At 51.2% G+C, this 15,315-nt stretch overlaps 1 protein-coding gene across 1 annotated transcript; it reads right to left on the bottom strand.

Moving 5' to 3' along the window:
• Positions 1–718: 718 nt before the first annotated feature.
• Positions 719–15,031, bottom strand: LOC121285175 (secreted phosphoprotein 24-like). The gene is made up of 6 exons (XM_041201425.1): positions 14,876–15,031; positions 14,562–14,665; positions 8,227–8,355; positions 4,506–4,787; positions 1,022–1,066; positions 719–896 (listed from the first exon to the last, which is right to left on the bottom strand). Exons 1-6 carry the CDS (start codon positions 14,925–14,927, stop codon positions 864–866), a joined length of 645 nt encoding a protein of 214 aa, XP_041057359.1. The 5' UTR covers positions 14,928–15,031; the 3' UTR covers positions 719–863.
• Between the last annotated feature and the right edge of the window lie 284 nt (positions 15,032–15,315).

Below are 15,315 nucleotides of genomic sequence, written 5' to 3'. Positions count from 1 at the left end.
TTTCCATCTTCATCTCTGATAGGTCCCACTTTTTCCTAAACTGACCTTTTAGCATTAATGTATTGGTAAAACATCTTTGGGTTATCTTTAACTTTACTTGCTAATCTTTTTTCATGCCCTCTCTTTGAATTCCTTATTTCCTTTTTTACTTCGTCCCTGCACTTCCTTTATTTGTCTAGGCTATCTGCAGTGCTTAGTTCTTTGTGCCTATCGTACGCTTTCTTTTTCTGTTTGATCTTCTCCTGTATTCCTCCAGACAACCAGGGGGGTCTAGATTTGGCAGTACCACTCTTATTTTTGTGGGGGGCATGTCTACTTTGTACAATTAGGATCTCTGGGAACTAATTCCAAATTCAGAGGAAACACTTAAAATAAGATGAGATTATGTCATAATCCGTTGTCCATGGCCCTCATCTCAAACAGCTCTTCCCCATCAAGTTGCTCCCTGCCTGATACAGGCAGCAACCTCCATACTGGGGAAATCAGGGGTGAAGAGCCGCCTCAATTGTCCTTCTCCCCACTGCTGTTTTTCACAGCTAGAGACCCTGGGCCCAGCAACAAATGTAGTACTGAAGAAACCTGTTGTGAGTAGGTGGTAGGCAGGCTACTCACTCTCCCCACAAGAATCCCAGTGAAGTGAAAAGTACCAACAACTTTGAGGATGTTACTTTGTTACTCATCATGTGACCATTTAAGACAAAACAGAGAAAAGCGTGTCTACAAAGTACAGAGATCATTTATTGTCATTACATGCTGCCCTTATATATGATCAAGTAAAGTACAATTGATCATGTCTTCTTGAATCAGAATGAGGTTTTCTTGTGTTCACACCAAGCTCGGTCTTTCAGAAGTTTCATTCATGGTTAGTGTCGGCCTCTTGAATCATCATTGTGTTCCTAGAATGAACAGAATCAACAGTCGGTCATTTTCAGATGGACTGAGTTCAATCTGTGGTCAATGTTTAATTGTTGTCGATGGTCAAGAGGCAACTCTCGGACACACAGTCCCAGTTTATACTCACCTTTAAAGACCTCTCCACTGATGACTCTTCCGAGGTCATATGTGCCTGCATTGTGGTGTTAAGATATAAATATTTAGCACAGGGAACCAGTGTTCACAAACTTCACAATTACCTCCTAACCAAAGATAAAATAATAAATGATAGCACATGGAAATGATATAATTTCTTAAATTTCCAATACGATACTGTGTGGCTCGGTGTTGAGGTGAATGGACCCTGTTCAGTACAACAACAGCTTACCTCTACATAGCACCTTTTAACACAATGAACCATCCCATGGTGCTTCACAGGAGTATTAGAAAATGAGCTATGGAACTGAGCCACAGGATGAGATATTAGCAGAGGTGGTGGCCTAGTGTGATGTCACTGAATGTGCAATCCGAGAGGCTCAGCTTTGCCCCAGAGACATGGGTTCAAATCTCACCATGCCAGCCGGCAGAATTGGAATTCAGTTAATGATCTGGAACATCAGTCAAGAACGAGAGGACACAGATTTGCAAAAGAAGCATATGTGACATGGTTGGGGTCTGGAATGCACTGCCTGGAAATGTGGGGGAGGCAGGTTCAATCAAGGCATTAGATGATTATTTGAATAGAAACAATGTGCAGGGGTACAGTGAAAAGACAGGGCGATGGCTCTAGCTCATGATGCTCATTTGGAGCGCCGGTGCCGACACAATGGGCTGAATGGCCTCCTTCTGTGCCGTTAACATTCTGTGATTCTCACACTGCTCACCAAACAGGGGCAAGAGGAGGGCGGGTGGGGTGGAAGTGGATGATTCCTCTGGAACAGAGCTGGAAGGTCAGACGAGGAGGGGAGAGGGGAGAGGAGGAGGAGGGGGATGCATTATGAATAGACTGGCGTCAGGTGGTGAATGCCATTGTCAGCCTAGGGGGATCACTCAGTGTGGCTGCAGCAGCCCTTTAACATCCTCTGGTTAGGTTAACCTCAGCCCATTACCAATCGGAGCAGAGTGTGAGGCAACTGTTCTGCCTATTAGAGCTTTAAAAAGTAGATGGTGGCTCCTGATTGGTATATTATAATTAGGCTCCCAATTGAAACAGGCTTCCTCATGAGAGTCAGTTCCAAAGCAGCGGGAGAGATGTGGGGAGCTGGTGGTATATTCACCACTGCAGGTTTCAGAACATTATCCCACTGGACCCCAGGAGAAACCAGCACAACTTAATCTGAGCTCAGCTCAACAACCCTTCAGTAACACTGGAAAATACACCCCGCGAGGGATAAAGTCACAGCACTGAGTCACCCCAACACTGACATCAAGAAAAACATGTTGCAGCCATCATGGAGCTGTTAGCACCTCCCCACAGATAGAGAGAAAGAGTTAGAAACAGCAGGCATTTCACAACAGGGACAGTCATGCCTGATAAATCTCATCGAATCCCTCGAGGAGCTAACACACGTGTTAGAGGGGGGAATGCAGTGGAGGTGACCCTACATAAACTTCAGGAACACCTTCGGCAAGGCATCACAGAGGGGATTACTGGCAAAGATTGTGGAATAAGTGGGAGGATTGGATCTGGACCTCACTTGCCCTGAAATGTAACATTCCTTCCTACCCCTTCTTACATGTGGTGTAAGCTTATGCATCACTCGAATTATATTGTGTTGATATGTAACTGTGCTTTCATTTCTTTCATACTAATGAATGTAAGCTGGTTGTGGTGGAGGGTTGTGGGCACAGCTTGGCTCCTGGTGGGAAGAAGGTGGAGCTACGGAGACGTGTTTTGACTAAAGACATCACTGAGTCTCATATTGAACTTTGTAAAAATAAAGACATTGTTAACTAAACACACACACACACACACACACATACAGGCACACACACACACACACACACACACACACACACATACAGGCACACATACACACACACACACACACACAGACACACACATATAGGCACACACACACACACACACGCAGACACACACACTTACACACACACACACATACACACACTGACACACACACACACTCAGACACACAGAAACACACACATGCACACTGACACACACACACACATTGACACACAGACACACACACGCAGTCACATACACACACTGACACGGACACACACGCACTCACACACACACATACTCACACACACACGCATACAGTCACACACAAACACATAAACACTCATCACTCATATACACTCAGACACACACACATACTCAGACACACAGGCATACTCAGACACACAGAAACACACACACACAGACACAAAACACACACACACTGACACACATACACTGTCACACACACACAGGCACACAGACACACACTGACACACACACATTCACACAAACACACATAGACACACTCAGCCACACAGACACATACACACACACACATGCTCATACACTCACACACACACACTCATACAAACACTCATACAAACACTCACACACACATACACAGACACACGCTCATGCTCAGACACACATGCACACACACATAAACACACACACAAACACACACACTCACTCACACAGACACATTCACATTTAGACAGATACACACACTCACACTCAAACACACACACTTACACAGACAAACACACATACGCAAACACACACTCACACTTGTACACACACATACACATGCACACACACCCTCACACAAACATACATACTCACATACACACAGATCCACAAACACACACTCACACACATATACATGCACACACATACTCACACAGACACACACACACACTCACACACATATACATGCACACACATACTCACACAGAACACACACACACTCACGCACATACACACCAGGGCAGGTCCCGGATTGGTGATTTGCCACCGACACTTTGCCTACAGAAACTGAACGAGACAATGACCACCCGGGAGTGTGTGAAAGACCTTCTTCCTGCCCCAAGACACTGTGATCGTATCCCTTGTTAGTGTGCAGCTGGAATTACCCCCACCCCTGCTGAGGGCGAGATATGACCATGTCGGGGTGGTCCCAGATAGCCAGAGTGGGATTAATACCCAATCGGCCTGTCCGGTTGAAGGTACTGCCTTATGTGTCATGGGTCCAGGTCAGGAAGGGGTATAAAGACACAGCCCTCAAGGGCATTGTTACTGCAATGGGTAAAATGGCCTGGTCAGTCACCCGGAGGCTGTGCTGGGAGATCTGTCACAGGACTGACCACCTGAGATGGACATGCTTGTGGGATTCCTAAACAGCCACTGTCACCGTGAGCTTGTACCACTGCTGAGAGATTTAATGAAGGTGTTTCACACTGAATGAAACATTATCCCAAACTGTTGTGTGCCATCAACGTCAAGAGTAGAGACAAGAACCTTTAGACCAGAGAGGGGGGAGGGGGGGGGAGATAGGGAGCGTGGGAGGGAGGTGGGGGTGTCTTACAGTCATCACCGTGACGCGAGAACTAGAGAAAGAACAGGCCACGATCGCCTGATGAAAAGCTGCAGAAGCCGGGGAGATCACCTCTTCACTGCTGTTGATCAATTCCGACGACCGGCCGTGAATGGTGAACCTTTCCGGATGTTTCCTGTGACCTTTTCCCACTTTGGTGGGTTTGCCATGAACTTTCCCTCCTTGAGTAACATCTCTTTGATCTTTCGCTCCTCGGAACGCTTCCCGGTCGTTCCTCAGCTTCTCCGGCAAGTCGCCGCTGTCCTTGGCCCTTTTGAAGCCGTGACATTCCACATCAACGTCCAACACCTCGCCCGCTAAGTACTTCACTCGACTCCTGCAGGAAGCTGTCTCCTGTGGAAACAGAGGCCAGCATTAGGGAAGGGCACCGTCCCATCCTGAAATCTCTCCGGGTGCTGCTGCCCAGAATCACCGCATCGTCACAACGCAGAGGGAGGCCATTCAGCCCATCACGTCTGCACCGGCTCCTCGAATGAGCAACTCATAGAACTGCAGCAGCACCACCATCAACACCCCTTCGACCTTTTGTCTATGACATCAACTTCAACCTTGGAGACAAGATCTCTCCTACGCCTCCCCCTATCTCTTGCCCTCTCTCCAGCTTCACCTGTCCCTCCCCGCTTAAGCAGTACATATTACACCACATTTCTACCTCTCTTTCATTCTGAAGAAGAGTCACACGGAGTTGTATATCTCTCCACAGATGCTGTCAGACCTGTTGAGGTTTTCCAGCGTTTTTTTGTTTGTTTTTGTTTCAGGTTTCCAGCCCCTGCGGGATTTTGCTTTTAATTCTGGGTGCGATCCTTCCCCCACGTCCTCTCTGTCACCACACCTTCGCCAGTCGGATTCAGAGTTGGCACCCTGCTGCCCTCGGCTTGGACTGGACATTGGAAAATGACCCCGACTGCCTGGCGGGTTCCTCAGATACAGCCCCGAGAACAGGCCACGGGAGCTGGGCCTGGTCTCCGATGGAGGAGGTCAATGAGGGTGAAATCTTGAGGATAAGTTCCCCACGATTGAGAAACTGGGATGCAGGGAGAAGGATTCCAGTCCCCCTCCTGCTAATTGGCCTGAGCGTTTTGCCTGGCTCTTTGACTCTCCCAGACGATGGGCATCAGCTGAGCTGGAGGGGTCTCTATTTTGTGATAAACGCAGCAAAGGAAGAGGCCATTCGGCCCTGTGTGTTGCTCTGACAGAGCAGTGTGATTGATTGATCTGAATATTCAAGGATATTTCACCATTTAGGAAGGATAGGCAATAAGGGAAAGGAGGTGGGGTAGCGCTGTTAATAAGGGGCGAGGTCAGTACATTAGTAAAAGAGGATCTTAGATTGAAGGATCAAGATGTAGAATCAGTTTTGGTGGAGCTAGGAAACGGTTGTGTGGGACAGACTGAATGAGGCAGTCGGCCTTTTCTCGTTTGTTATCTTCAGTTTGCTAGGGCTAGACTTGATGGTCGCCCACAGTGGACCTGCCCCAACACCACCCCAGACACACCCTGGCCACCCGGCACGATAACCAGCCAATCGGGTACCCAGCTGGCATCGGGGGAGGGGGGTCCCAGCTCCTGCAGAGCGCATGCCCCGCCTCCGGGAGCTGCCACCCAATCAGAGAGGCTGGCCGCCCTCCAGCACTGGCAACGCCACTGGCAGTGGTGATGGAAACTGCTGGCATGGCAGGGGGGCCTGGGAGGTAGGGGGGTGGGGCAGCTACGGGTGGCCCGAAACCCAGGGGGGGTGTGGGGGCCAGTGAGGGAGGGGGTGGGGGGGTGTCAGTTTGGAGGGCAGGGAGGGGAGGGTGGCACATGATGCCGGGGGTTGGGGGGGGGGAGGGGTCCCTCCTTGGGGTGCCTAACCTCGCACCTACCAGGGTATACCTAACGGCCTGCCCTCATGGTGTGCCCAACCCCCCTCCCAACCCACCGCTGGTCAAATGCCAGCGATGGCAGAACTGAGGCCCTTTAGTGACCCTTAACCGGTCACGTGAGGACCTCCCTCAATCTTCCCTGGGCCCAGACTTCATTGGGGAAAATCGGGGAGGCAATGGGTTCCCCGCAGCTCACCTCCCCCGCCCCCATTGCATGGCAGCCTCCCAAGCTGGCACCGCCCAGCCCACCCCTGGAGGGTGGGGGGTGTGGGGGGGGCGGTGGTGGTGGGGGGGCGCTATTTCATTTCAGCCTTTGTGTCCATGGTAACGTGGGGCTCTCTTTTGCCGCACAGAGGCAGCCCTGACCCTGGGCAATTGCCAGGCCTTGGAGCCGGCAGTATAATTCCGGTGTGCACTGAAGAGTTTGGAAGGTGGGAGGGGTGGCGGTTGGCAGACATGGGCACCGGCGAGTTGGCGACACGTGGTGTGCTCTTCTGCCCACCCCCCCCCCCCCACCCCGCCGGTACCACTCCATAACCAACCGAACCGACTGTTTGCTGCCAAAAACATCTTAACTCCTTCCAGCCCCCCATCACCAGCACATGGGCAAGTGTGGGTGGGTGCTTTGGGAGGGTAGTGGGGCGAGCTGGGGAAGCGGCGAGTTGGAGGGACTGGGACTTTCTCTCACTCAGTTTTCACCTCCGCCAACTCCCGATTCCACTCGAGAATCGACGGAAGGAAGATGTCCAAAGGCGACCTGGTAGGTGTTGGGGGCGCTCTGGGGTACATTTACAGCGTCGGCCCATTACATGACCTGCCAATGCCCCCTGAGCTCTGTCTGCCACTCAGCCTCCTCCCTGACCTCAGTACTCACTGTTAGCCGGAGTCCCAGGGCAGAATGGAACCCCACCAGCAGCAGGCAGGGCACAGCTGCCCAGTCGTGAAAGGGTTAAGTAACTCAGGCCTCCAGTGCTCTTCAATTACACGTTCCGCTTTCACAATGCCAAAAAAAAGAGTATAAGTATTAACCTTGAAACAAAATTGGAGATTTTCCCAAAAGAACTGCAGCACTGAGCACAAAAAGGAGATTCATGCTACCCAGGACACCGTGACCCCTCGATATTGCTCCACACCCACTGATATGAATTGATGCTCCTATTCTACCAGGTAGAAGGAATGCGCTATGATTTCCAGCAGCGTTGTGGACAGTTTGCAGGGTTCAAACATGGGAAATCGAACAGTGTCAAATACATAAGAATTGTTCAATGCACTTAACAACCTCAAATCCTTTCTCAAAAGGATGTGGGCTTCGCTGGCTGGGCCAGCATTTATTGTCCATCCCTAATTACCCTTGAGAAGGTTGGAGCAAGGCACAGGACCTTTAACCCTGAGACTTACATTGAAAAGACCTCATTGACTTGTTTGAGTTATTTCTGAAAGGAACGTTATTCTACCTCACCAGCACACCCAATGGTGACAGATTATTTGAAGATGTCCCTTCATCCACTCTCCCCCACCACTTTGGATCAACAGAAATCATGCAGGAGGTCAACACGCGTGAAGCTCTGAATCCCACCTCTTCACAACGCCCAGAAAAGCCAGCTCAACTTCACGTGAAAGCTGAATGGCTAGACCTGTTACTGTAGTAAGTCTGTCTGGTACGACAAGTCCCCAGAGTGAATGAGACTATTCATTCGCTCCGTAATGAAGAAAATACATTGCTGACCTTACACGGTGAGTCCATATGACTCCCCGGTTTAAAATAAACACACAGCTGGTAAATGGAGCTTGCATTCAGAAACAGCGCTTGCCAGTACTTGGAGTCAGTTGGACAGTAAGTCAGTAGTGCCTTGCAGCATCGGTGAAGAAATGAAGGCCGGGACAGTTCTCGTGAAGCCGGTACTCACCGCGATCTTTACAGGCCGGAAACTGCAGCTGGAATCATCGAACTCAAGCCCAGAATTTTTGGAGCAGACGGTTTCTTTGACAGAAAATGCTAAGTCCACGTTGTAGGAGAACTTTCCTGTGGGAGAAAGCTGGACGAAGAAATGGATGTCAATGGGAAGCCCTCAAGCAGTGCTCTTGGCTGTGCTAATGAGATATATCAGCCCTGTCATGTTTATGAGTATTATGAGACAGGCTTTTAGTAACGGTGGAGTTATTTAAAAATTCCAGAGGGGAACTTTAAACAACTGTCATAACCTATAATTTTAAGTGGTATGTTTGAGATGCAACTCTAAATTCAGGAATCAGACCAGCAGTTCTCAAAGGGTTTTATATTAAGCTGAATGAAACATTTTATTAAGTTACAACACATTAAATACATACACAGAGTTACAAATTACTACTATCATAACTTATAACACATTCCCAAACTAATCTCCATTAAGCAACAGCTACCCATAGACTTAACCAAACACCAGGCAAAGCATTTTCATCTGACAAATTCAGAATGAGGTTCCTTTCACTGTGGAACCAATTGGAGGTTTGCAGCTGCCTATTGATCTTACATTGCCTCTGCTCTGTAAACCCGAAAACTGCCATCCTTATACCGAGCACAGCTCATTGAATGTAAATTCTCATTGTGTCACCAGCCTCTTCTAACAATAAAACCCCTTTCATAGTACCAATTTTATTATTAATATAAACATATTGCTTGGTCTCTGCTAGCTAGGTGCCAGATTTCACTCCCCTTCTTGAATGCTCTATTCAACAAAATACAAATACACTCAACCTCTCTCACATCTCTAAAACTAGTCCACATCAAAGCACACAGTCTAGCTGGCTTTAATCCAATTATGACACACACACACACACACACACACACACACACACACACACAGACTAAACCTCTATTTTGAAAGAAAAATATTTTCCCATAACATTATATACACTAATAGCTTCATGACACGCAGCTATATAAAAGGGAAAATGTCCTGCTTCCTGAATAACTGGCTGCCTATCATGAGACCGGATACATTAGCACCTTGTCAATATCCTGCTGGACTTGCACTGTGTGAAATTGTGGTGTCCTCACAAAACTACCATGGCAGACATCAACAAATCGAGAATCTTTCACCCTGCTCAAATCTCTGATCAGGGTTCAGTTCTGCAATTTGGACAGGTTTTCTGCTCCTAGGCCCATGTGTGACTGCAACCCAAGTGTATTGCATAAATGACTGTTACAAACCATATATGATGAGAACTGAATTGCAGATTAATCAGACCAATAAATTGGCTGACCGTGAATGATCAGAGAGCAGCATCTTGGGCTGTGTGCTGGGCTGTCTGTTGGGCTGTGTGCTGGGCTGTCTGTTGGGACATTTGTTGGGCTGTCTGTTGGGACGTCTGTTGGGCTGTCTCTTGGGACGTCTGTTGGGACGTCTGCTGGGCTGTCTCTTGGGACATCTGTTGGGACATCTGCTGGGCTGTCTGTTGGGCTGTCTGTTGAGACGTCTGTTGGGCTGTCTCTTGGGCTGTCTGTTGGGCTGTCTGTTGGGACGTCTATTGGGCTGTTTGTTGGGACATCTGTTGGGCTGTCTCTTGGGCTGTCTGTTGGGCTGTCTGTTGGGACGTCTGGTGGGCTGTCTGTTGGGACGTCTGTTGGGCTGCAGCACCCATTCATCCAGGGAGTCTGCCACTGCTCCAGAACATCCAGGGGCCCATCCAGTCAGCAGCGAGCTCAATCTGTGGTGATGGAGGGGGTGGCAGGAAAGGGGGGGTCATCATGTGGGGTGGGGTGATGGGGGACCGCACTCAGGGAGGTGCGTGTTATTGGTTGACTTGATGTGATGGGATGGGAGTGTTTGATGGGGTAAGAACATAAGAAATAGGAACAGGAGTAGACCATTCAGCCCCTCGAGCCTGCTCCACCATTCAATAAGATCATGGCTGATCTTCTTGTGTTTCGAGTTCTACATTCCCATCTGACCCCGAGAACCCTCGATTCTCTTGCCGAACAAGAATCTCTCTACCTCCTCCTTAAAAATATCCAATGTCCCCGCTTCCACCACCTTCTGAGGCAGAGAGTTCCAAAGTCACACAACACTCTGAGAGAAAAAATTCCCCTCATCTCTGTCCTAAAAGGGCGACCCCTAATTTTAAAACAGTGCCCCCTAGTTCTGGACTCACCCACAAGAGGAAACATCCTTCACACATCCACCTTGTCAAGGCCGTTCAGGATCTTGTAAACTTCAATCAAATCACCCCTCACTCTTCTAAACTCCAGTGGAAACAAGCCCAGTCTGTCCAACCTTTCCTCATTCAAGGTATCAATCTAGTAAACCTCCTCTGAACCGTCTCCAATGCATTTACATCCTTCTTTAAATAAAGAGACCAAAACGGCACACAGTATTCGAGATGCAGTCTCACCAATGTCCTGTATAACTGAAGCATCACATCCTTACTTTTATGTTCAATTCCTCTCATAAAAAAGAATAGCATTCCATTAACCTTTTTAACGGTTTGGGTTTTGCTTGGTTAGGCGGGGGTTTGACACATCGGGAGGGTCTGTTTGAGTGGGTGGGGGGGGTTTGAGTGGGCGGGGGTGTGTTTGATTGGGTGCGGGAGTTTGAGAGGGTGGGGGGTTTGAATGAGGGGGGGTTTGAGAGGGTAGGGAGGGTGATGGGGAGGGGGGCTTTGAGTGGGTGGGTGAGGTGTTTGAGTGGGTGGGTGGGGGCTTTGAGTGGGTGGAGGGGGTTTTGAGAGGATGTGGGGGGCTTTGAGTGGGTGGGGGGAGTTTGAGTGGGTGGGGGGAGTTTGAGTGGGTGGGGGGAGTTTGAATGGGTGGGGGGGGTTTGAGTAGGTGCGGGGGTTTGAGAGGGTGGGGGCGTTGAGTGGGTGGGGGGCGTTTGAGAGGCTGGGGAGGTTTGAGGGGGGTGTTTGAGTGAGGGGGGTTTGAGTGGGTGGATTTGCGTGGGGGGGGTTTGAGGTGGGGGGGTTTGAGGTGGGGGTGTTTGAATGGTGGGGGGTTTGAGGTGGGGGTGTTTGAGTGGTGGGGGGTTTGAGGTGGGGGTGTTTGAGTGGGGTGGGGGTTTGAGGTGGGGGTGTTTGAGTAGTGGGGGTTTGAGGTGGGGGTGTTTGAGTGGGGTGGGGGTTTGAGGTGGGGGTGTTTGAGTGGGGGAGGTTTGAGGTGGGGGTGTTTGAGTGGGGTGGGGGTTTGAGGTGGGGGTGTTTCAGTGGTGGGGGCTTTGAGGTGGGGGTGTTTGGGTGGTGGGGGGTTTGAGGTGGGGGTGTTTGAGTGGTGGGGGGTTTGACGTGGGGGTGTTTGAGTGTTGGGGGTTTGAGGTGGAGGTGTTTGAGTGGTGGGGGTTTGAGGTGGGGGTGTTTGCATGGGGGGGTTTGAGGTGGGGGTGTTTGAGTGGTGGGGGGTATGAGTTGGGGGTGTTTGAGTGGTGGGGGGTTTGAGTTGGGGGTGTTTGAGTGGTGGGGGGTTTGAGGTGGGGGTGTTTGAGTGTTTGGGGGTTTGAGGTGGGGATGTTTGAGTGGTGGGGGGTTTGAGGTGGGGGTGTTTGAGTGGTGGGGGGTTTGAGGTGGGGGTGTTTGCATGGGGGGGTTTGAGGTGGGGGTGTTTGAGTGGTGCGGGATTTGAGGTGGGGGTGTTTGAGTGGTGGGAGGTTTGAGGTGGGGGTGTTTGAGTGGTGGGGGGTTTGAGGTGGGGGTGTTTGAGTGGTGGGGGGTTTGAGGTGGGGGTGTTTGTGTGGTGGGGGGTTTGAGGTGGGGGTGTTTGAGTGGTGGGGGGTTTGAGTTGGGGGTGTTTGAGTGGTGGGGGGTTTGAGTTGGGGGTGTTTGAGTGGTGGGGGGTTTGAGGTGGGGGAGTTTGAGTGGTGGGGGGTTTGAGGTGGGGATGTTTGTGTGGTGGGGGGTTTGAGGTGGGGGTGTTTGCATGGGGGGGGTTGAGGTGGGGGTGTTTGAGTGGTGGGGAGTTTGAGGTAGGGTGTTTGAGTGGTGGGGGGTTTGAGGTGGGGTTGTTTGAGTGGTGGGGGGTTTGAGGTGGGGCTGTTTGAGTGGTGGGGGGTTTGAGGTGGGGGTGTTTGAATGGTGGGGGGTTTGAGGTGGGGGTGTTTGCATGGGGGGGTTTGAGGTGGGGGTGTTTGAGTGGTGGGGGGTTTGAGGTGGGGGTGTTTGAGTGGTGGGGGGTTTGAGGTGGGGGTGTTTGGGTGGTGGGGGGTTTGAGGTGGGGGTGTTTGAGTGGTGGGGGGTTTGAGGTGGGGGTGTTTGAGTGGTGCGGGGTTTGAGGTGGGGGTGTTTGAGTGGTGGGGGGTTTGAGGTGGGGGTGTTTGAGTGGTGGGGGGTTTGAGGTGGGGGTGTTTGAATGGTGGGGGGTTTGAGGTGGGGGTGTTTGCATGGAGGGGTTTGAGGTGGGGGTGTTTGAGTGGTGGGGGGTTTGAGGTGGGGGTGTTTGGGTGGTGGGGGGTTTGAGGTGGGGGTGTTTGGGTGGTGGGGGGTTTGAGGTGGGGGTGTTTGAGTGGTGGGGGGTTTGAGGTGGGGGTGTTTGAATGGTGGGGGGTTTGAGGTGGGGGTGTTTGCATGGGGGCGTTTGAGGTGGGGGTGTTTGAGTGGTGGGGAGTTTGAGGTGGGGGTGTTTGGGTGGTGGGGGGTTTGAGGTGGGGGTGTTTGGGTGGTGGGGGGTTTGAGGTGGGGGTGTTTGAGTGGTGGGGGGTTTGAGGTGGGGGTGTTTGTGTGGTGGGGGGTTTGAGGTGGGGGTGTTTGGGTGGTGGGGGGTTTGAGGTGGGGGTGTTTGATTGGTGGGGGGTTTGAGGTGGGGGTGTTTGTGTGGTGGGGGGTTTGAGGTGGGGGTGTTTGTGTGGTGGGGGGTTTGAGGTGGGGGTGTTTGAGTGGTGGGGGGTTTGAGGTGGGGGTGTTTGGGTGGTGGGGGGTTTGAGGTGGGGGTGTTTGGGTGGTGGGGGGTTTGAGGTGGGGGTGTTTGTGTGGTGGGGGGTTTGAGGTGGGGGTGTTTGTGTGGTGGGGGGTTTGAGGTGGGGGTGTTTGAGTGGTGGGGGGTTTGAGGTGGGGGTGTTTGGGTGGTGGGGGGTTTGAGGTGGGGGTGTTTGGGTGGTGGGGGGTTTGAGGTGGGGGTGTTTGAGTGGTGGGGGGTTTGAGGTGGGGGTGTTTGAGTGGTTGGGGGTTTGAAGTGGGGCTGTTTGAGTGGTGGGGGGTTTGAGGTGGGGGTGTTTGAGTGGTTGGGGGTTTGAAGTGGGGTTGTTTGAGTGGTGGGGGGTTTGAGGTGGGGGTGTTTGTGTGGTGGGGGGTTTGAGGTGGGGGTGTTTGTGTGGTGGGGGGTTTGAGGTGGGGGTGTTTGAGTGGTGGGGGGTTTGAGGTGGGGGTGTTTGGGTGGTGGGGGGTTTGAGGTGGGGGTGTTTGGGTGGTGGGGGGTTTGAGGTGGGGGTGTTTGAGTGGTGGGGGGTTTGAGGTGGGGGTGTTTGAGTGGTTGGGGGTTTGAAGTGGGGGTGTTTGAGTGGTGGGGGGTTTGAGGTGGGGGTGTTTGAGTGGTTGGGGGTTTGAAGTGGGGTTGTTTGAGTGGTTGGGGGTTTGAGGTGGGGTTGTTTGAGTGGTGGTGGGTTTTGATTGTGGGGGGGTTTGATGGGGCTAGGGACCCCGTATTGTTCATGGGGAGGATTGTGTAAGGGAGGGGCAGGCCTGGGGTAGTGAGGGTTCCCCAATATTCCTGTGGAGCATTGAGAACCCAAGAGGCTCTTCCAGCCCAGGCAAAGTATCTTTTCACACAGCCCCCTTCCTCCTGCTCGGCCACTTGGTGCCCACTCCCTACCCCGGGGTTGGGTGGGGAGGGGGTGGGGGTGGGGGCGGTTTGTGGGGGTCCAGAGACAACATCCTGCCCCGGCCTGTTTGCATTGGCACCTGCCTGAGGGGAGCTGGGCCTCCCCAGGGAAGATGGCGAAAGGGAGGGGTGGGGAGGGAGGAGCTCAAACCCCCTCTTCAATAGTTACCCCCGTTTTCATTTCCCAAACGTGAAAAGGGCTGGAATTCTGTTGTGATTACTCAAAAATAACTCTTGGAAGAAATTCAAATCTCACCTCAACAGCTGCTCTAATTCTATATCTCCCTCCCTCTAAAATCGAACGCTGAATTAGGATTTAAATTGTGACACCCCCCCCCCCCCCACCCATCAGTGTGAGTGCAATCGAATATTCTGCCCCTGTTTAATAATCCCTGTCTAACTGCACTCACTAACATTCTGGTAGACTTTAGACAGTGAAACACTCTGAGACCAGGACACACTTACATCCGTCACTGTGCTGCTGATTGTGCGGCAAAGATGACTGATCTCACTTATTTCGTTCAGCTTCATAACTGCTGCTCGGAGAGCGTCCTCAGGGTTTGGTACTCCTGCAGGGAGAGAAAGGAAAGCTGTATTAAGCACTCCTGTAAAGTCCCGTCAGTGTTCACTTTCCAACTCAATAAATTGTGTGCAGCTGGGGTACCTTGTGATGGATCGTTCAGTGAATTCTTTTTCCACAGGGGTAAGATCCCAGTGAGTGAATCTCAGTGCCAATAACTGGCTGCTTTATGAGGTGTCCCTCTCCCTCCAGTACCTACCTGAGCAGTGGAGGATCTGTACAGCAGCTATGGTGAGGAGGAAGGATTTCATTCTGCCTCTTGTGGGAGTAGCTGGCTGCTTTCTCAGAGTGAAGGAGCTGCTTCTCTCTCTTGCTCTGCCTTTTCCTTGCAGAGTTCAGGCTTTATATCCTGCAGCTCCACCACATTCAAACACTGACTCATATTTGCTGTGTTTGGTGATCCTGGGCAGGGGAAGTTGCTGCCAAGTGGGCTGGAATATGATTAAAGTTTCTTCCATTGTAGCCCAGATGTTCTCTTCTCCAAATGTAACAATTCGGTTGTTAACCTTTCTGACTACAGAATTAACTCACCGACGTGCAAGTGACAGGGGCATCAGCTGGGTTCATATTTTAATTATTCTCATTGCCTTTAAGCTTTCTCTCCTCTTTGTTGAAACTTCCTCTTCACTCAGAGTGAAG

The sequence above is a fragment of the Carcharodon carcharias genome, chromosome 12 (genome assembly GCF_017639515.1).
Source record: "Carcharodon carcharias isolate sCarCar2 chromosome 12, sCarCar2.pri, whole genome shotgun sequence".
Lineage (NCBI taxonomy): Eukaryota > Metazoa > Chordata > Chondrichthyes > Lamniformes > Lamnidae > Carcharodon > Carcharodon carcharias.
The sequence above is the reverse complement of the archived record's forward strand: the minus strand, read 5'-3'. Positions and strand labels throughout refer to the sequence as shown.